The following is a 21,806-nucleotide window of genomic DNA, read 5'->3' on the forward strand; positions in this document are numbered from 1 at the left end:
CAACTCAGCTAGGATACAACACTGCCATGTTGAGTCTGGCTCCCTTCTTCTCCAGGAGACCTTACTCATTGCGTTTAAGGCCTTCAACAGATGGAGGAGACCCACACATTAGTAACGGTGGTATGCTTTCCCAGTATGTGATTGCAGATGGCAGTCCCATCAACAACGTACCGGTCCAGTGACATCTACGCTAGCATTTGACCAAACATCTGGGCAGTGAAGCCTGTCCACACTGACACAAAGTATGAAACATCCAGGGTGCTTTCATGTTTCCACTTCCACTGCTTGAGACACCAAGTCTGCAGGTTTTCTGGAGGGTTGCAATGTGCCTGTCCTCAGCCCCCTGGGTCTCCTGCAGGTCTGTCTTCAGAAATAACTCCTGTGTTTGTTTCTGGTGCTAGAGTAGAGTGGAGCCAGGTCTGTTAAATCTTTTAGCATCCCCGCTTTCCCTATGACCTTGAGCTACACACTTGAAGAAGGTGTCCCTGTGGTGAGGACAGCTGCTGTAGAAATTGCCACATTCTTGAGAACCGAGGGGGCAAAGCTCACAAAGCGTTGTGCCTTCTGCTGTGAGCATTCGGACCGGTTTCCCAGATGACCCTGGAGCAAACCATTCTCAAGAGTTTTCCCAAAACACTGTCTTCTGATGGTTTGTTTTTATCCTTGTGGATCCCAATAAAATATGGTCTGGACAAACGGTGATCCCTGGGGGAGGTAGTTGGGGAACTTTGGTGGGTGGCGGTCCTCAGGATTGCTGGGGGTGGCCCTGGTCAAAATGCAGAGTCCCCCATCCCACCACCCATTCCTGGAGCCCCACTCTGGATGCATTCTCAGCTTTGTAGGTAGTCCTCCTGTGTTGGGAATTCGGGGAGCCCCTGCCTGTTACCAGGTCACGAGGGGAGCATCGCGTGTCTCCACCCACAATGATGTCAATGAGCCTCTCTCAAAGCTAACTTCCCTCCTACTCATGGGAAGAAACAGCCTAGGGCTCTTCTTTGGCTCTCATTTTCTTGAAGGGGGTGAGGATCTCTCAGATCCTGGGAGGTTCCCTGACCTGGACAGAGCTGGGAGGAGGGATGTCTGCAGAGTAGGGTCCCCGGGGCCAACAGCTCCAACACCCTGGGAGCTGCTGAGAAGGATAGTCTCGGCCTCGCCCAGACCTGCTGAACCAGAATCTGCTCCTAAGAGGATTATGGGCTGATACGCGTGCCCTTGAGGGTCTGAGAGGTGTGGAGGCAGAAGTTCTGAGCCTGAGGAATGTGCTCCGCCTGTCCTCATGCAGCTCTGCTGAAAACCTCCTTTCTTTCCCCCCAGGACTGGGGCTGCATGAGAGCCACCTGCCTATCCCAGCAGAATGTCTGTGGTGTTTCCATGGTTTAAGTCTGTTACGGGCTGAACTGTGTCCCCTCAAAATTCAGAGGAGGCAGCCTTAAGCCCACGATCTCAGAATGGGGCTGTGTTTGAAGGTGGGGGTCTTGAGAGATGCGATTACAGTAAAATGAGGTCACTAGGATGGCCCTGATCCCATAGGATGGCAGTCCTTCTAAGAAGAGGGGATGAGGACCGGCTCGGAGGGGTGGTCATGTGAGCACACAGTGTTGACACGCCCAGGAGGGAGGCCTCCGGAGGCATCAGTCTCCACCCTCCAGGACTGGGTGGGAAGACCACAATCTCCCCGAGGAGCTGGAGAGAAATGCAGGCTGTGCGTCACTGTGTCCTCGGAGGTCTAGGACACAGCTTCCGATATTGCCTTGTCTGACGGTCAGCATTTCACGACGGCCGTCTTAGTCCCTTGTGACCAAGTACTTTCCCTTCCCGGGACCGTGCATGTTGTCAGGGTGGAGGGGTTTCATCCAGAGGGGACCTAGGGACACTAGGAACCAGGACAACTGGTTGACCTTGCAGGAGTTGTTCCACTGCCCTGAGCTGCAGGGTCAGAAGGGTAGGGAGGGGCTCCAGGAACCACCGTCTCATCTCCACAGAGGGTCTGCGCTGCTGTCTCTGGACAGAGAGTCCCTCCTGGTGTCCCTGCATGGGCATACAGCTGTGCAGCCTGAGAACCCAGCCCTCTTGCGTAACCCTTGCTGCTGCAGGAAAACAGAAAGCTCGGAAGCGCCCTGAAACTCTTACAGTTGCAGGCACAGCTGTTCAGAGGAAGAACGCAGAGCCCTGCGGCCATGCACCCCCCGCCCACCTGGGCACCCCACCCCGGGCTCCTTGTCACTGTCCGTGCAAACCTAATGCACGCACTGTGAGTTTTCCCTATCCTGGGGAAGAGCTCCGAAAATATGCTCTTTGTACAATAATATATATATATTTAAGAACAACGGAGCCGAGTGAAAGGATTGGCCTGGGGGAAGTCAGGATTGGCTGTCTGGGCATCCCTGCTCCAGGGACGTCCCTGGAGGAGAGGAAGCATCAAGGAAGGGAACGGGTCCTACAAACGGGAGCCTTGGGGAGGCAAGTGTTGGGCGGCAACTGACCCCAAAGGCTGCTTTCAATTAGCCCCGCAACTGGAGGAAATCAGTCAAATTGTACGTGAAGAAACAACGCATATATTCCTGGACGGGAGGCAGATACAGTGGAGAGTCAGGATTTCTGTGGTTGCAGGGGGAGCTCGGGCGGGGCTCGTGTGGAGGTCGGTCGTGGCCGCGCGGGCAGTGGGGACCCTGACGCATTGGTGTGCCGTGATGATTCTTCCAAGCACGGTCCTGCTGTTTGAGGACTCCGTGGTCATGTGGAGTCGAGGGTCCATGCCTTAGCTGAGAAATTCAGGGCATGCGGAGGGCACTAGGGAGCGGTGGGAGTCTCGTGGGGGCCGGTGGGGGTTGGAGCTCTGAGTTTGGTTCCTGGCTCCTGGAGACGACCATCTTCCTCCAATGGCTACTCAAAGACCCCAAATAGCTTGTTTTTTTGGTGGAGGGAGGGGGCTGTTGTGTATAACACTGACCATCAGCCTCCCCACCAGCATGAGCCGCCATACGCCCACATCCCCGGGATCCCAGCGGGGTCACCAGCATCACAACCCCAGGACACGTGATGCTACTCTCTCCCCGGGTCCCGGATCCAGCACATGTAGGTTTGATTATTAGTCTCCGACCTTGCTGAGCCAAAGGAGAAAACAGATGAGAAACAAGTCTTGGGACATGAGCCGGGTCATGTGCTCCGAGTGGAAAATAATGCCGATGGCCTCGTGAGCACCGTCCCTCCCTGGGTGTCTCTCTGGGAGCGGCCTCCTCAGCCCAAGTGACCTCCCCGCCCAGCTAGGATCTGAACTGCATGGGGACCCTTGCCCGGTCTTGGCCACAGCCCCCAGAGAGCGCTGGGTGCCTGGCCAGTTCCCCCTGCTTTGCAGGAGTGGACGTTCCCTCCACGGGCGCCTGAGGCTGGCCAGAGTCCACAGCTGATGCAAGAGGTCCCGGGGACCCTCCCCTCCATGCTTGCATGAGTTCTGCTCACACATCAGCCCTGGCAGGGCAAACCCCACATTTCCAGATGTGGCTGCCTCATGCCCCGTCCTCCTTTCTACCCCCCGGAGCTCGGGACACACGGGCATCTGGGCCAAGGTGCTGCTGGGCAGGGAGGGGGCACAGATCTGGGAGGTTTGTAAGGCAGCGAGGGGGCTCCCTGGCCATTAATGCACGCAGAGGTGGCTGGGAGGGATCCTACATTCCATGCACGGGGTTCCCGCCCTCTGGGCACAGGCATTGGGAGAGCCGGGTCAGCGGTTGGGCTGGGCAATCCGCGCAGATAACACAGAGGCCTTTGCTTATCTGGGACAACAGGCATGGTCGAGGCCTTGGGAGCAGCTTGCTGGGCGCCGGGTTATTGTTGGGGTGCCTGGAACCCACAGCAGGGCCATGGTCATTCCTGAACATCAGCGCCTGTGCCAGGGGATTGCGCGCGGGAGCCGCACGGAAGGGGGTGTGCGTCCCCAGCTGCCCTGCAAGGGGGTTGATGCGCAGCCCCGTGCATCCATCCTGGACGAAGGCGGCCAGAGAGAGCCCCGGGGGCAGCAGATGGGGCCAGGCTGTCCCTGCATGAGCAACAGGCAGCGGCTGCAGCGAAGGGGACCCTGGTCAGGCGGACGTGGGCGCGGGGGGGACCGGCGCCTCTCACAGTGGGAAGCGGCTCCGTTCGATTGGCTCTGGACGGGGGCACGTCCCCCGGGGCCTCCCCTGTGGACTGCGGGGCCTGCTGCTGGGTGCACCCCAGCCTCCAGGCCCCTCAGAGGCGTGTGCTTGGCCACCAAACCTTGCTGCATGGGGAGGCCACCAAGTTGAACCAGCGAAAAAGCACAAATAGGATCTTAGCTCCTGCCCAGATTCCAGATGTCCTTCACCATTTCCCAGCAAGCCAGAAAGCCTCAGAACTGTCTGAGCTCCGGAGGAGGGCCGGGTTCAGAGCGCTTTGCAAAGGCTTGCGGGGGGCGGGGGAAGGTCCTGGGGAGCCAGGGGTTGGCGTGTGGCCGGGCCGGCGTCGCACACCCGTGTGTCTGAGCGCAGAAAGGAAAGACCCCAGAATTCTGCCCATGCGTGTCCCGGGAACCCAGGAATGGAGATCGGGAGCAGCTCCTGGGGACGTCTTGCCAAATTCCTGCAGTGACGGGACTGGGCAGAGGTTAGGGAACTCTTTGCTGTCAGGCCTAGTTTGCAAAGCGAAAGTAACACCCGAGCGAGCCAGCGAGAGAGATGTGTCGCTCGGCAGGGGGCGGCTTCGGCTCCGGGTTAAATAGCAGAAAACAGCTGGTTTTGTGTCGCTTTCACAGTCAGAGCAGGGACGTGTCCCAAACGGTGGCTTCGGCTTGGGGAGCAGAGGGACAAGCAGGGTGCAGCTGGCTAGTCCCGATGGCAGTTTCAGGCCATGTTAGAGCTCTTTGTGCGGATTTGGTTGGCTTGTGTGCGGGCTGAGCTAACCGCCTTTGTTCCCCATTCGGCTGGCCGGAGGGACAATGTGCATTTCTCTCCCTGGAGGGGAGGGAACTAACCTTGTCTCAGATATGCTGCTGTCTGACTACCCGGGTGTTTCGTTCTCGGGAGTCTCGCAAGTCTCGTACGTCAACCGCACCTTTGAAAGAGCTCCCCATCACCTCCTCCGGGAAGACCTCCGGGTGTGCTCACGTAAGAAGTGCATTGCCCGCTGCCTCTCTTTTCTCCCTTTCGGGGTGCTCACGCTCCCGTCCCCCTGAAGCAGTGGGAAGCAGGGCTGACCGGGCTCCCTGGCGCCCGCCCAGTGCCCAGCGGTGTTTGCAGAGTGTACGGGTGCTCGGCGTGTTGGAAACACGCCCGTGGTCTGCTCGGGAGCTGGAAGGAGTTGAGATCCTGGGAGGATGCTGTCCTCCTTGAAGACAGCAACAGCATCACGATCTCCAGAAGATGCGTCTTGGGTGAAGGGCATCAGCTTCTGGGAAAGACAAGATACTCCTTTGACAACCCCACGGGGAGGTGGAGACTCTCTGACTGTCCCTGAGCTCTCGCCGTGGACTGACGTCTGCGCCGAGGCCCCGTCTGATTACCGTGGACGCACGGGGCAACGGGAACCACCTGCAGCCAGGAGCCCGGGCCCCTGACGCCTCCCGTCCACGCCACTTACGCCCTCTGTGTCCCCCACAGGTCAGCGTGACTTCGACTTGGCCGATGCTCTTGACGACCCCGGTGAGTGACCGTATTTCTTGGGGGCTTTGCTTCTGCAGCAGCTTGGCGGTTGCTGGGGGGTCTGGGGGCCCTTCCCCAGCGGGTTTTGTATCGGCCTCCGTCGACGGGGCTGCTCGCTTTCCCCGGAAAGGGGGCATGGGGTTGGAGAGACCCCCACGTCCTGTCTACACCACCTGTGAGCCCACCTGCCCGTTCTTGCTGCCAGAAAGCTGACTCTTCGGCTCCTGGACCGTGCACGAGGGTCTGGATTCGGGTCTAGCTGAGCGGCAGGGGTGTGCCAAAGTGGGGACTCTGTTTCCCCCATGAGGCTGCGCTGGGGTCCTCAGGCTTTACTGCTCCTGGTCGGCACCACTGGGAGGTCAGGGTAGCCCCAGTGTGGATGGTTGCAACCCCCGTTGAGGGTATTGGGTGGCATCCTCCAAAGGTCAGTCTGAGCGGCAGGCACGAGGGGATGGAAAACTCGGAGAAGGGACACGGGGCTGTGGGAAGCAGCGGGGCTGTGGGAAGCAGCCCGGCTGCCGCTCACGGCAAACAGCGCTGGCGGAGAACCCCGCCATTCCCATCCTGGGGAGATGCTCACGACAAGGACCCGCAGGGACTCCAATGTCCCCACGTGCGTGCTCGTGGACAGCCGTGCACGGGAACAGCAGAGCCATTCACAGTGTCTGGAAGGTGTGTGGTCACAGTGCATGCACGGAGGGAATCTGGTGCAGCCCTGGAAAGGGAGGACGGTTGGTACCTGCCGGCCAGTGGATGGACCGTGAGGAGACGTGATGTGAACTGCAGGAGGGAGTTCGAGCAAGTGGTCTCATCTGCTTGGAAGCAGGCCGGCCACGGTGCACCGCGGCGGTCCTGTCTGTGCTTGCTCAGCCCTGTCCATCCTCCCTCCTCTGAGCTCCCGTCCCCCCCGTCTGCCCACGCAGACCCCACACCCAGGCTCACCCAGACTGTGCTCTGCACCCCCGAGCACAGCCCACCCGATGTCCACATCCCCAAAGGCTGGCCTTGTGGTCGTGCCATCGCCTGGGGAGCTGTGTGCATCCGCGTTACACCCTCCTGGACACGTGGACACTCAGCGTTTGTTGAATGAATAAAGACACACATGAAAGGAAGAGACAGAGCAGTGTTGTGGGAGCAGAAAGTGTCTCTGTCTGCCTGTCTTTGCCTCCCCTGCCTCGGGCTGCCAGACGGCCACCTTCTTGGTGAAAGGTGGCCACGGGCCCTGGAGGCTCTCGGCTAAGGCGGCCTTTGTGCAAAGCATCTGTCCCTCACCTCCGCAAGGGCTTTGCTCTAAGTCGTGTGCTTATGAGCCGAGCGGACCTCCTCAGATTTCCTCACACCCACCGCAGCCTGCACAGCCCCCGGGGAAGATGGGGAGGTCCGGACCCTACGCGGCATTCTTCCTGCCCCCCTTTCCCGAAATACACATATTCGAAACCTGTTCCCTGCCTTCATTTGTTCATCTTTTGTGAGGGTGTGCACGGCTCCTTGTGGGGCCGCGGCACATTCTCCAGGCTCACCGGGTTCGCTTCCCCTCTTTGTCCGCAGAGCCCACCAAGAAGCCCAGCTCAGGTGAGTCGGAACGCGCGGCATCCACATGTCTCCACGAGGCCGCCGGCCGGCAGGAGCGGCACGGGTCATCGGTCCGACCCGCGTATCTGACCGCTGCTCGGGGCGCCGGTCTGGAAAGTTCTGCCATAAGAAAGAAGGATCGTGTGTGGTAGCTGGGACCTTTGGGGGTGGGGGCTGACTGATCCCGACGTGGGCAGAGGGACCCAGTCTTGTGTATCGACGCTGCCTCCGTAATACACACAGGATGTGTATCGGACGTTTTTTATCATATGATACGCGATTCGATAGCACAGGTCACGTGCGATATCCATTCTTAAATTATGTATAAAATAAATGATATGGAAAAAATAATGATACATTATACATAAAATAAATGATATATATAAATGATATAAAATAAATGATACATTATACATAAAATAAATGATATATATAAATGATACAAAATAAATGATGATAAATCATATATAAAATAAATGATATATATAAATGATACAAAATAAATTATGATACATTATACATAAAATAAATGATATATATAAATGATACAAAATAGTGATAAGTTATCATAAAATAAATGATATATATAAATGATACAAAATAAATAGTGATAAGTTATATATAAAATTAATGATATATATAAATGATACAAAATAGTGATAAGTTATATATAAAATAAAAGATATATATAAATGATACAAAATAATGATAAATCATATATAAAATAAATGATATATAAAAATAATACAAAATAAATAGTGATAAGTTATATATAAAATAAATGATATATATAAATGATACAAAATAAATAATGACAAATTATACATAAAATAAATGATGTAAAATAATGATAAATGTTACATAAAATAATATAAAATAACGATAAATTATACATAAAATAAATGATATATAAATGATATACAATAAATAATGATACATTATACATAAAATAAATGATATATAATATATATAAAATGATAAATGATATATGAAATACATGATAAATTATACATAAAATAAATGATATATAAATGATAAACAAAAAATAATGATACATTATATATAAAATAAATTATATATAATATATATAAAATGATAAATGGTATATGAAATAAATGATAAATTATATATAACATAAATGATACATAAATGATATACCGTATAATAAAATAAAATATAGAATTATAACTACTCTGTACCACACATAGAGCACACATACCATAAATGATAGACAGCACATAGATTATTAAATTATATATGATGGGCACCTGGGAGCCTGAGTCAGTTAACCTTCGACTCTTGGTTTTGGCTCAGGTCATGATCTCAAGGTTGTGGGGTCGAGCCCCTCATTGGGCTCGACACTCAGGGTGGAGACGGCTTCAGATTCTTTTCTGTCTCCTTCCTTCTCCCTCCCCCTTGGCTCCTCCCCTGCCTGCTCTTTCTCTCTCTCTCTCTAAAATAAATAAACAAATAAAGTCCTTTAAAACAAGAAAATAAATTGTACATAAAATAACTAATATATTTATGTACCATATAATGAAATGTACTAAATAATTATACATATTATGGAGTATATAATGTAGTTTATATGACATACATGCAAATTAAGTAATGTATTTGTATAATGTAATAATATATCTGTAATTATATATAATATGTGTCATGTAGCATATATCATATAAATAAAGCAAACAATATAGTTAAATGATATAGCATGGAATTGTATATTATAACTACATATATGATACACAGTATATATTATATGTATCATATACATTATTAAATCAAGTATAAAATAAATAATATATTTACTATATTCATATAACATAAATTTAAGATACACTTGTATATTATATATAATATAGCACATAGCATAATATCCTATATATTACATATAAGTAAATACTATAGTTAAAATTAAAGAAAAAGAGAGATAACCAACAACCAGGAGAAGACTATACTTAGTAAGAAAGCATTGACATCAATTTAAAAATACACCAGGAGAATTTCTCTGCCTTTTTTGGCTTTTTTTTTGGTGGCACGCTGATCCTTATCATAAAGCCTGCACCTTTCAGCAAGCTGGAACTCTGACACCGTGTTCGCCACGGAAGCTAGCTTCTAGGAACAGTGTGTGTGTGTGTGTGTGTGTGTGTGTGTGTGGTGTGTGTGTATGTGTGTGTACACACGCCCTTGTGTGTTTTCCCTTTAAGTTGTAGTTTTCAGATTTCATGTCTGTCGACTCAGTCATGTCCAGTGGGTTCGTGACCATCTGTGACACCGTGAGCAGCAAATGTGAATAAGACAGAAAATCGATATTTGCACAACGTCCCTGTTGTATAGGTCACTCGTGACAGGAGGCTATTTCTCTGTGCTGAAAATGCAATGTCGTTTTCCCCGCAGATCTCTACCCAAGGCCAAAACCGCCATACCACCCGCAGCCCGGGATGCCGGACAACAGTGGAAGTAAGCGTTCTCAGCCCTCGGGCTCCCTCCCAGCCTGGTTCCGTGAAGCCTGCCTTGTCTTAAGGGGGATGGGGGTCATCAGGCTGCTTTTGGAATAAGGAGCAGCTCACTCTGCAGGAAACAGAGTTGCATTCCTAAGCAGGAGGGGGCCGGAAGGTCGAACCATTTTATTTCCCCTTGTTCTGAGCTCTGGAAAATACCGCATGCTCAGACGCTCGTGTATGTTCTTGTGATGGATTTTTAGTTGTGCTGAGGACAAGTTCCTTTCCCACTTGTTTGCAGAGCTCCAAATTACGTCCTGTTCAAAAAAGGCCCCCTGTGTGCACTGTGCATTACAAGTCATTGACCCTCCGTGTCTCCTTGGCTTCAAAAACCCGGCGGACCCAGTTCTCATAGATTTCCTAAAAATAAATAAGTAGATAAAATAAAAGGAAACATTGTCAGTAAAATCCTTAGTGATCCAGTAATGCCAAAAACCTAAAACCTGCCCAGAGTTTGAACGAATTGTGATCCTTATTTTATGTCCCTTTGTCATCTTTGTCTGAGGAGAGCCTTGTTGTATTTTAAGTAATTTCATGATGAATTCAAGAACTCGTACTTGGCAATAAGATATATCTACCTGGGAACTCCCTTCCTATCTCCCCATCTCCCCATCAGAGTTAAACATGATACTGAATTTTATATAGAGTGATTCCCTCACTTTGCTTCATTTTGGTTTCTGCCAAATGTGTATACCTAAGCGACATATTTTTTGTGATGATTTCCCTCTGACCACCTTCAGACATTGTGGCCTCCCTGACTTCCCATCTCTCCAACGACCAGTCTGTTCTCTGTGTCTAGGACCTTCTCATTGCTTTGATTTTCTTTTTGTTTAAATTCCACATATAGTGAGATGTATGGTCTTTGCCTTGTTCTGTCTGATTTATTTCACTCAGCATAATGCACTCAGGTTCTAGCCATATTGTCACAAGTAGCAGGATTTCCTTCTTTTTGTGGCCAAGTAATAGTTCATTTTATCTATATCTGTATCTGTTGTGATATATACATTACTTTGCGAAATATATATTACATACGGATACCATAGTTCTATATCTGTATATGTTACAATATATATTACATTGCAGTGTACATATTACATATAGATACACTGTATCTCTATCTGTATATGGTAATATATACATTACATTGCAATATACATATTTCACATAGATGCAATGTATCTCCATCTGTATGTGTGGTAATAGATACATTGCAATATACATATTATACATAGATAAAATATATCTCTATCTGTATATGTGGTAATAGATACATTATATTGTAGTATACATATTACACATATATATAATATATCTCTATCTGTATATGTGGTAATAGATACATTGCATAGCAATATACATATTACATATGGATACAATGTACCTCTATCTATATATGGTAATATATATATTACATTGCAATATACACATTACATATAGATACAATGTATCTCTATATATGGTAATACACATGTTACATTGCAATATACATAGTACAAATAGACACAATATATCTCTCTGTATATGTGGTAATAGATACATTACATTGCAATATACATATTACATATAGATACACTGTATCCCTATCTGTATATAGTAATATATACATTACATTGCAATATACATATTTCACATAGATACAATGTATCTCTATATGTTACGTGTGGTAACAGATAATTGCAATATACATATTACATATAGATACAATATATCTCTATCTGTATATGTGGTAATAGATACATTACATTGTAATATACATATTACACATAGATATAATATATCTTTATCTGTATATGTGGTAATAGATACATTACATTGGAATATACATATTACATATGGATACAATGTATCTCTATCTATATATGGTAAGGTACATATTACATTGCAATACACACATTACATATAGATACAATGTATCTCTATATATGGTAATAGATATGTTACATTGCAATATACATAGTACAAATAGACACAATATATCTCTATCTCTATATGTGGTCATGGACACGTTACATAGCAATATACATATTACATATAGATACAATGTATCTCTATCTGTATATGTGGTAATGGATACATTATATTGCAGTATGCATGTTACATATAGATACCATGTAATCTGTATGTTACATTGTAATATATATATTCTCTTTTATACATATTACATATAGATACAATATATCTCTATATATACTTTACATTGAAACCTATATTACATTCTCTTTATCTACTTTTCCATCAGTGGACATTGGAGGTGCTTCCATCTGTTGGTATTGTGAATAGTGCTTCAGGGAACATGGGGGTGCAGATACCTTTTCAAGACAGTAATTGTTTCCTGTAGATAAACACTCAGTACTGGAATTACTGGATCTTGGGGTATTTCTACTTTTAATATTTTGAAGGAACCTCCATGCTGTTTTCCAGTGGCTGCACCAGCTGGCATTCCCACCAAAAGTGCAGGAGGGCTCCCCTTTCTCCACATCCTCGCCAACAGCTGTCGTTTCTTGTGTTTTTCATAGTAGCCAACAGGTGTTATATAATCTCCAGTTTTTATTACGTTTGCACAGTCTAGCTCAGAAGCAGACAGTTGTGTAGCACAGGATGATTTAGGAAAGAGGGCCGTCTGTTACTTCTGCAGGGATGGGCACATTTTTGGCCAGGGGTCTGGACAAGAAACCCAGACACAGACCCCGGGGAGGGTGGGAGGCTGAGGTGTGACCAGAGGCAGGGTGGCAGCTCAGGGACCAAATTATGTCTCCGTACCTGAGAGAGGTCAGAGCCAGAGAACAGCGGGAAAGGAGCACGCCACACAAGCAGGCCCGGGGCGACCGGCTGTTCTCCTGGATAATAGCTAGTTCACTCTCAACGTCCTGCAGTATTTATAAAAATAAGATCTAGATGGACGACAAATCCAAGTATGCAAAGAAACACTTTACAAGTGTTGGGAAAATAGACGATGTGTCTTATGAGCTCAGGGTGCAAAGGATCCTTAGCTGAGCTACAAAACAACACCTACGCGTCCATCAGTGGCATGGCGTGGGAGGCGGACCCCGGAGCCCAGCGTCTCAACGCACAGCATCCACGTGCATCACCGTGAAGACGGCTCGCCAACGTGAGCAGCGCAGTTAAAAATACTGAACTGCATGTCGGAAGGCTGCTCAGAGAGTAGATCCAAAATGTTCTCCCCACAAGAAAAAAATATTCTGTAGCTGGTGTCTGTGGTGATGGGTGTTAACCAGATTCTGAAATGCGGAGAAATACCCCCTTGTCATGTTGTTTCCCTGAAACTAGTATAATCTTGTACGTCGATTATACCTCAGTAATACATGTATGATTTATAGCACATATGTGTTATAATATAAAATTATAGAGATATAGGTACCTCGCATGCAATATACATTCTTAAATTATATGAAATCAGTAACATATTTATATGCCATGTAACAAAAGACAATGTATAATTATATATATTGGAGAGCATATGTAATATGGTGTATGTAATATACATGTAAAGCAAATAATACATAATTTATATATTTATATATAATAATATACAACATATAATATATACTTGTATATATTTATATAATATGATTTATATAAAATATATATAATTTATATATAATTTTATATAATAATTTATATAAGTTATATATTATATGTGTTATATATATAAATTTATATATAACATATATAAGATATAATAGGCAATTATATATAATATTAATATAATATAATTATATATCATTGTACATATATAACACATAATATGTATTATACGTAGCACATACATTACTAAATTATATATAAAATAAATGGTATATTACATAATAAAATTTAGTACATGTTATTTAATAACACGTATGTATTACATTGTATGGTATTTGATACACTATTTGATACGTCATATATATGCGATGTATGAGTGATATATATCTACGATATATGATATATCAATAAATAATAGAGTTAAAATAAAAGAAATGGAGAGAGATAACCAACAACCAGGAGAAGACTATACTTAGTAAGAAAGCACTGACATCAATTTAAAAATACACCCGGAGAATTTCTCTGCCTTTTTTGACCATTTTTTTTTGGTGGCACGCTGATCCTTATCATAAAGCCAGCACCTGTCGGCAACCTGGAACTCTGACACCGTCTTCGCCATGGAGGCTAGCTTCTAGGAACAGTGTGTGTGTGTGTGTGTGTGTGTGTGTGTGTGTGTGTGTACACGCACCCTTGTGTGCTTTTCCCTTTAAGTTGTAGTTTTCAGATTTCACGTCTATCGACTCAGTCGTGTGCAGTGGGTCCGTGGCCATCTGTGACACCGTGAGCAGCAAATGTGAATAAGACAGAAAATCGATACTTGCACAACGTCCCTGTTGATAGGCCGCTCGTGACAGGCGGCTGTTTCTCTGGGCTGAAAATGCAAAATACATATTATGTATCATTATGTATAATGTCGTTTTCCCTGCAGATCTCTACCCAAGGCCGAAACCGCCGTACCACCCGCAGCCCGGGATGCCGGACGATAGTGGAAGTAAGCGTTCTCAGCCCTCGGGCTCCCTTCCAGCCTGGTTCTGTGGAGCCTGCCTTGTCTTTACGGCCGTGGTCGTGGGGTGGGGGGTCATCAGGCTGCTTTGGGAATAAGGAGCAACTCGCTCTGCAGGAAACGGAGTCACGGTCCACAGTGGGAGGGGGCCGAAGGTCAAACCGACATCATTCCTTTTATTTCCCCTTGCTCTGAGCTCTGGAAAATACCACGTACTCAGATGATCTTGTATGTTCTCATGATGGTTTTAGGGATGCTGAGGACAAGTTCCTTTCCCGCTCGTTTGCAGGGCTCCAAATTATCTCCTGCTCATAAATCCCACCTGCGTGCACCGTGCATTACAAGTCACTGACCCTCCGTGTCTCCTTGGCCTCAAAACCCTGGTAGACACAGTTCCCATAGATTTCCTAAAAATAAATAAGAGATAAAACAGAAGGAAACATTGTCAGTAAAGTCCTTGGTGATCCAATGGCACCCAAATCCTAAAACCCGACCGCGTAGAACCATGTGAGCCTGGGCTACGTCAAGGGTGTCCAGAAGCGTTCTTCACATCCCGTGCTACTCTCCCACAGACATCTACCCAAGGCCGAGGCCACACCCACGCCCCCAGCCTGGCGGTTCTGACGGCGGCGGAGGTAAGTGTATTAATCCCGGATACAGAAACGTTGGGAATGGATGCACCATCCATATGGACCCACTTGAAATTCCGTCCTCCATGGTGAACTGACGATGGTTTTCGAACGCCCAGCAGCTGCTTGACTAGTCGTCCACTCCCATGTTGGGGACAGAAGACCCAGCCCCCTACATCTCCCCATCAGAGTGCACACGCTCAACTCCGTCAGCTGGAGTGGTCTACACAGTCCCCCCGTACCCTCCCCAAATCCCTGGCCGTGACATTCTGTCTCCTCCATGGTGTTCATGGGGGTCATGATGGACACTGGTCTCATCTCACGGATGTTTCTGGACACGCCCACTTGAAGCAAAATTAATGGGAAATCGTGAGCTCTCCAGAGCCTCGTGACAGCCTCTTGAAGATGCCGCCATGTCTGGTGGCTGGCCCTTATTGGATGGCAGGACCGGTTTCCAGAAACGCCTTTCCCAAGGGTCCCCACATATCTGGGCAGGCATCCCTGATGGAGCGATTCTTGTTGAGAGAAATTGGACATTTTTATCCAACCCTGCTGGTCATGGACATCTGGGCTTCTCTATGGGGGTTTCTAAGAGACAGGACAGAGACCAACTATGGTCTTATTAATACAGGGAAGGGGAAAGAGATGTAGGGTGACTACAGATGGTCTCCCAAACCCTGAGTAGGATCCCTTGGAGGTCATCTGGGCTCCAAGTAGCTCAGTCCTATACACACGCCCTGGGAGGGCAGGGGGCATTAGAACTCTGTGGGGAGAGAAGGTTGTTTGGAGAGATGGGCGGGTCATGCATACAGATTTTGCTAAAGGATGCTTAAGGCATCGTAAACCTCTCTACATGCATCTCTGGGGCCATGTCTTGGCTCTTGGGGACAAAGCATGCAGGTTTCAGCCATCTGGGAGCAGTGAACAGGTGGATGCCTTCTGTGGGGTTTGCCAAGCAGGTAGATGTCTTCCATGCTGTTTTCCAAGCAGGTGGATGCCTTCTGTAGAGTTTCTCAAGAAGGTGGATGCCTTCTTTTGGGTTTTCCTTCTATGGGGTTTGCCAAGCAGGTAGATGCCTTCTGTTGGGTTTTCCAAGCAGGTGGACGCCTTCTGTAGGGCTTTCCAAGCAGATGAACTCCTTCTGTGGGGTTTGCCAAGCAGGTAGATGCCTTCTGTGGGGTTTTCCAAGAAGGTGGATGCCTTCTGTAGGGTTTTCCAAGCAGGTGGACACTTTCTGTAGGGTTTTCCATTGCGTGCACATTTTCCAGCACTGCACTTAGCTGTGCACATTTCCATGGCATTAGCTGTGCACATTTCCATGGCATTAGCAAGTGGCCAGCTCAGATGTGGGGGCTGGAGTCTCCACTGGGACCTGTGTCCCTGTGGGTGCGCAGGAGGCAGCTGGGAGGTGGACAGGCTGTGGCTTGTGGCCAGAGCCATTAGGCAAGATACACAGTTTCCTATGTGGACGGTGGTCCCTGGCCACAGGAACTGGTACTGCCTTCTGACACCCCCTTAGCACCCCGCCACCCTAGGGCAACTCACATCCTGCAGCTGGGCTCTGCAGATTAGTTGGCCCCCACCTCTCAAGGCCCCCGAGGTTTCTTCTGATTGCAAACACAGACGTCCCCGCAACAGCCCCAGTGGACAGGTCAGGCCGCCTCACCAGCCTCCATATATCAGCATCCCCAGGAAAAGGTCAGGACGTTTGGTGCCTGCAGAATGTTCACAAAGGGAATCACTGAACCCGAAAGGGACCTTTGGGGACTCGCGTGCACATTCCATTTCTTTCTATTTTGACCAAAAAATCCCTCACCATACTCTTGTTTCCCCAAAATAGTACCGGATCTCACAGGGTAAGGGCTCAGCCCAAGGACACTGGCCCTGGTTGAGATGATACTTGGCAAGTGCAGGTTGAGCTTCTGAACATCTGGCTGTACATTGGGGGTTCCCAAGACCCTCTCTCTGGGTTCTGTTAATTTGCTAGAGCGGCTTGCACAGGTGCTCGTTTACCGTATGGGATTTGATGAAGGATATGCACAAGCTGTAGGGTTAACAGGCTCATGGGGGTGAGGTCTGGAGGGGTCCGGACGGGAGCTCGTGTCCCCATGGAGCGACGGGGGAAGCATCCCCCCTTCAGCATGACCTTGACTCTCACTGAAACCAGTCCTTTTGGGTGTTAGGCAGGCTTCAATCACGTTAGCACGATTGATGATTGATTAAATCGTGGGTGATTGGGATTAACTCATCCTGTAGCGTCTTTCCCATCCCCAGAGGTCACACATGACTTGACTGCAATTTGTGACCTGCTCATCACACGTACCGTGTATGGTTCTCGGCACAGGGGTGCGGCAGTCACCAAGCGGCACGGTTGGGGGGCAGGAACTAATCGATGGGACAGTGTGGGAGCTCTGGGTTCCCAGCCAGGGTGGAGGTGGTCTTATCACAGGGTCTGAGACAGGAATGGAAGCCTGCATTCAGTGCAGAGGGCATGTGCAAAGGCCGTGGGGTCTGGGGTTCTGAGAGGTGATGGATCACTGTCTTCCTCTGCATGCTGTACCTCTCTTCAGCTCTCAGATCATAAGGAGACCATCCATGCACTTACCCTCCCTAGGCTGCTGGACCACCTGTACGCTCATCCCATAGGAAGGATGTCATCCCACCTGGAGGGCACTGGGGACACCTGTAGTTTGGTCCCAGTGTCCCGGCATCATGGAAGGGGTCGGCCCCACTCCCCATAAGCTGCCCGTGGGCTGGGGTTGACTGAGCGCTGTCTGCACGGGGTATGAGTGATGGTCTGTGTTTCACTCCACAGGTTACTTCGGCAACACCGACCGGGATGATGGCCGCTACCCGCCCAGACCCAAACCGCCCGCAGGTAGGCCTATGACTTCTCTCACTAGGCTGGGCATGTCGGGGAGGCCTGGGTGCAGAGCTGGCCCCGAGCAGAAGACGAGGTGCACAGGGCGTCCGTATCCCGTGCCTCATCGGACGGCGTGCTCCATGCACCTGTCCCTTCTGGTGGTTGGTGCTGTGGGTGACGCTGGCCACAGGGCCGATTGCACTCCCAAGTGTTGGTCGTGTCTGTGTACACGTGTGTGCGTGTGCACATCTGTGTGTACCCACGTGTGCGTTCCTTTATAGTCTGCACACAGTTGTGCACGTGCCTTTCTGCCGACACGTCGGTCCATATGGGTATCCTGCAAGGCGTACGGGTTCACAGACGCGTAGCTCTCCAAGGGTCTCCACATTCACGTACGATCTCTTCATAGACATTTACAAACGCACCTGTCGGTACACATGTGTCTGTGCAAATTTACTTACATTGTATCTTTTATATACATTGATAGAAACATCTTTGCCTGCGTATGTCTCTCTCTGTATATTCACTTAGGTATACATCCCTTATATGTGCGTGTACAAAACTACGTGTCTCCATATTCATGTACGGAAACCCTTATCGACATTTGCGTATGCACCTGTCTGTATATGTGCGTCTCTCTAGATTCACTTACGCACGTATCTGTTATATACACTTATAGAAACTTCTGTGTACATGTTTCCATATATCTTTTTTTTAACATTTTATATATTTATTTGACACAGAGAGAGAGATCACAAGTAGGCAGAGAGGCAGGCAGAGAGAGAGGGGGAAGCAGGCTCTCCACTGAGCAGAGAGTCCGATGCGGGACTCGATCCCAGGACCCTGAGATCATGACCTGAGCTGAAGGCAGAGGCTTAACCCACTGAGCCACCCAGGCGCCCCATATATCTTATATATACATATGCCTCTATCTACAATTATATAAAGACGTTTGTATACATACGTCCGTATATATGTTCACTGATGCATATATCCGTTGTATATGAAAATGCATATTTATGTCTTTATATTCACATGTAGATCCCTTTATAGACTTTTCCAAATGCATCTGTGTGTACACGTCTCTGCACATTGTGGCTTATGCATGCATCCCTGAGTCACGTGCACAGAAACATCTTTGTACGCACATGTCTCGCTCTATCTGCTCTTAGGAATGTATCCTTTATATATGCATGTAAATATTCATGTATGGATCGCTTTATAGACATTACATATGGTCTTTTACATATATATATTGCTATATATCTTTTCTTTAAGATTTTATGTATTTATTTGACAGAGAGATCACAAGTAGGCATAGAGGCAGGCAGACAGAGAGAGGGAAGCAGGTTCCCCGCTGAGCAGAGAGCCCGATGCGGGACTCGATCCCAGGACCCTGAGATCATGACCTGAGCTGAAGGCAGAGGCTTTAACCCACGGAGCCACCCAGGTGCCCTGATTGTACTTCTGCATATGCACGTGGGGATATGTATCTTCATGGGTATTCATATACTTTGACACGTACGTGTGCATATTTTCACGTGTGTTCCTCTGATTATCGGTGCATTCTACGTACCTAAATACACCTTTATGGTGTGTATGTGTGTGGAGAGTCACGTTCCCAGCTCTATGCTGGTGCACAGCATATACGTACACAAGTGTATGTAAATGTTTAGTGGGACGTTCTCTCTACCATGGGACTGGGGACACCTGCCGAGACGTTTTCATACGTAAACCACGCGCAGACAGTCAGGACGGAGCCCTCTGCAGGCCCGGGCTCCAGACTGGACTGCATGAGGCTCTGTGTCAGCTTCACGGGGTTTCTCCTCTGTTCCGTCACACGTGACGCGTTTCGGAAGACATGAGGACTCGGCCCCGATACCTGGCCAGGGGGCACCTGTGTGGTCTGGACGCGCGGGGTATGTGTGCCCCTTCTCTCTGCCATGCTCAGCACTGGGAACAAACAGCTTTGTCTTCGAGGTTGTGATGGTTGCGACCAGCCGACCGTAAAAATGCCTGGCCCCTAAGAAAGGTCGTGCGTGATGGGGTTTGCCTGCCCATCTGCCCATGCCATACAGGTGCTCCTGCGTCAGAATGACCAGTCCTGCTCGGATCTCTCTGCAGGAGAAGGACACCCCTACTTTCCCATAAGGCTCTCAGGGTTCATGTGTGCTCTCTGAAGGCACCAAGCTTGCCATGGGGCTCTGTCTTGACTTGAGTTGTCCTTCCAGAAAGCTGTGCCTTGAGGAAGGCAGCCTTGGACATGCCTTGGTGGTCCCCACTCTTTGCCACCCTGTGGGGCTCTCTTTGGGCTTTGGGACCATCACCAGGAACCCTGTGGTTCCCAGTAGAGCATCCCTGACGCGAACCTTCTCTCCTGCAGGAGGCGGAGGGAGCTACTACCCCAGCAGCGACGGGTCGGGAAACGCGCACGGTACGCCCGGTCCCTGGCCCCCGGTGCGTGGTGGGGTGGGGGTCGTCTTTGCAGGGCTCCCGCTTGCATGACCATCTCAGCCTCGTCCTGGCAGTTTGGGCATTGGTGCTCGTGGGTGCTGGTGTCCGGGGTTCGGAGCCCTCTCCAAGCTGACCCTCTGATTTAGCCGCGTCCTGCTGTCCAGGGGCCCCAGCGTCCGGGTAGCAGGAAACAGAGCGACAGGCAACGGCACTCACTGGGGGGACAACATTCAACACATCAGGGACTTTTTGTACGCGGCGGACTTACCCCCAACTCAAAACAGTTCATGGGGGCAGACGCTGCCAAAAAGGAAAAGTCCGCAGGAGCGATCCGTGGGTTCTTGTCTGCACTGAGCTGTTTGCCATCAGATCGGCAGATCTCGGAGCCCTCGGACGCTCCCTGCTTCCATCAGGGAAGACCGAGAACCAAACGTCATCGCTGGGAAAATGAAATGCTACGGATTGATTTCTTTTTTATTTGAGATACCACGGACACATAACACTGTATCCAATCTAGGTGTACACCATAGCGATTCGACATTGATTCTATGTCGCGGCTCTAAGTCTGGGGAACCTCTGTCTGCGCACATAGTTACAAATTTCATTTTTTGTGTCTATCGCTACACATGGTTACAAATTTTATTTTTTGTGTCCATCACCACACATAGTTACAAATTTCATTTTTTGTGGGTCCGTGGGCACACACAGTTACAAATTTTATTTTTGTTTAATTTTTAAAATATTTATTTATTTGAGAGAAAACAAGAGGGCACAAGCAAGGTACGCAGCAGAGGGAGAAGCAGGCTCCCCGCGGAGCAAGGAGCCTGATGCGGGACTCGATCCCGGGACCCTGAGATCATGACCTGAGCTGAAGGCAGACGCTTAACCCACTGAGAAACCCAGGTGCCCTGCAAATTTTATTTTTTTACTGCAAAAGGAGAATCTTAAAGATTGACTCCCTTAGCAACTTTTTTTAAATGTAGGGTATGGGATTGTTAACCAAGGTCCCCAGGCTCTCCGTGATGTCCCAGAGTTCGGGAACACATATTTATGTGACATCCTATTTTTCAGAGTAAGGGTGAAGCATGTTTCTCAAACAGCCTGCTTTAAGGGGCATATCACTGTCACCCTATGGTACCTTGTTACCCTTAAAGACCCCACCTCCAAGCACAGTCCCGTCCTGAGGTCCCGGGGAGCAAGGCGATCAACATATGAATTTTGGGGAGGGGGACATGGCTCAACCCGTAACCCCCATCATGCATTGGAAAGAGGCAGTCCATCGAATGACCCGTCAGTGTTGAAACGGCACCTGCAAAAACACTCCCGCTTCCAAGTTAACAAAGTTGGCATCAAGCATTTGTCATTTGATACCTGTGTTGAGAAATGGGTCTCCAGACGTGAGAAGAAGGTGCCAGAAATCTTTCTGTTTCACTGGCCGGGATGACTATGGCCTGTCCCCATGGCACGCCCCGGGCTGGCCTCATGGAAAACGTGTTTGCACGGGAGCTCAGGTCAGCCCTGGCCTTGGGGCGCGAGTATGGTGCTTGCCCTTTGCCACAGGCTCTAGAGGGCATCTGGGGA

At 48.6% G+C, this 21,806-nt stretch overlaps 1 protein-coding gene across 8 annotated transcripts in view; it reads left to right on the top strand.

Annotated features, from left to right (window-relative positions):
- Positions 1–21,806, top strand: part of XG (Xg glycoprotein (Xg blood group)) — a 31,538-nt gene that overhangs the window by 3,334 nt on the left and 6,398 nt on the right. Inside the window, exons 1-8 of one of the 8 annotated variants that reach the window (XM_045996422.1) lie at positions 4,792–5,120; positions 5,613–5,654; positions 7,203–7,226; positions 9,627–9,689; positions 14,205–14,267; positions 14,852–14,914; positions 17,724–17,786; positions 20,155–20,205. In XM_045996422.1, coding sequence (XP_045852378.1) covers positions 4,952–5,120; positions 5,613–5,654; positions 7,203–7,226; positions 9,627–9,689; positions 14,205–14,267; positions 14,852–14,914; positions 17,724–17,786; positions 20,155–20,205 — 538 coding nt within the window. In that variant the 5' untranslated portion in view covers positions 4,792–4,951. Of the gene's footprint in view, positions 1–4,788; positions 5,121–5,612; positions 5,655–6,199; positions 6,327–7,202; positions 7,227–9,626; positions 9,690–14,204; positions 14,268–14,851; positions 14,915–17,723; positions 17,787–20,154; positions 20,206–21,806 lie in introns of those variants that run through there. The other 7 variants (XM_045996420.1, XM_045996427.1, XM_045996423.1 and 4 more) reach the window with 7 other exon arrangements.

Source organism: Meles meles, chromosome X, assembly GCF_922984935.1.
Source record: "Meles meles chromosome X, mMelMel3.1 paternal haplotype, whole genome shotgun sequence".
Classification (NCBI taxonomy): Eukaryota; Metazoa; Chordata; class Mammalia; order Carnivora; family Mustelidae; genus Meles; species Meles meles.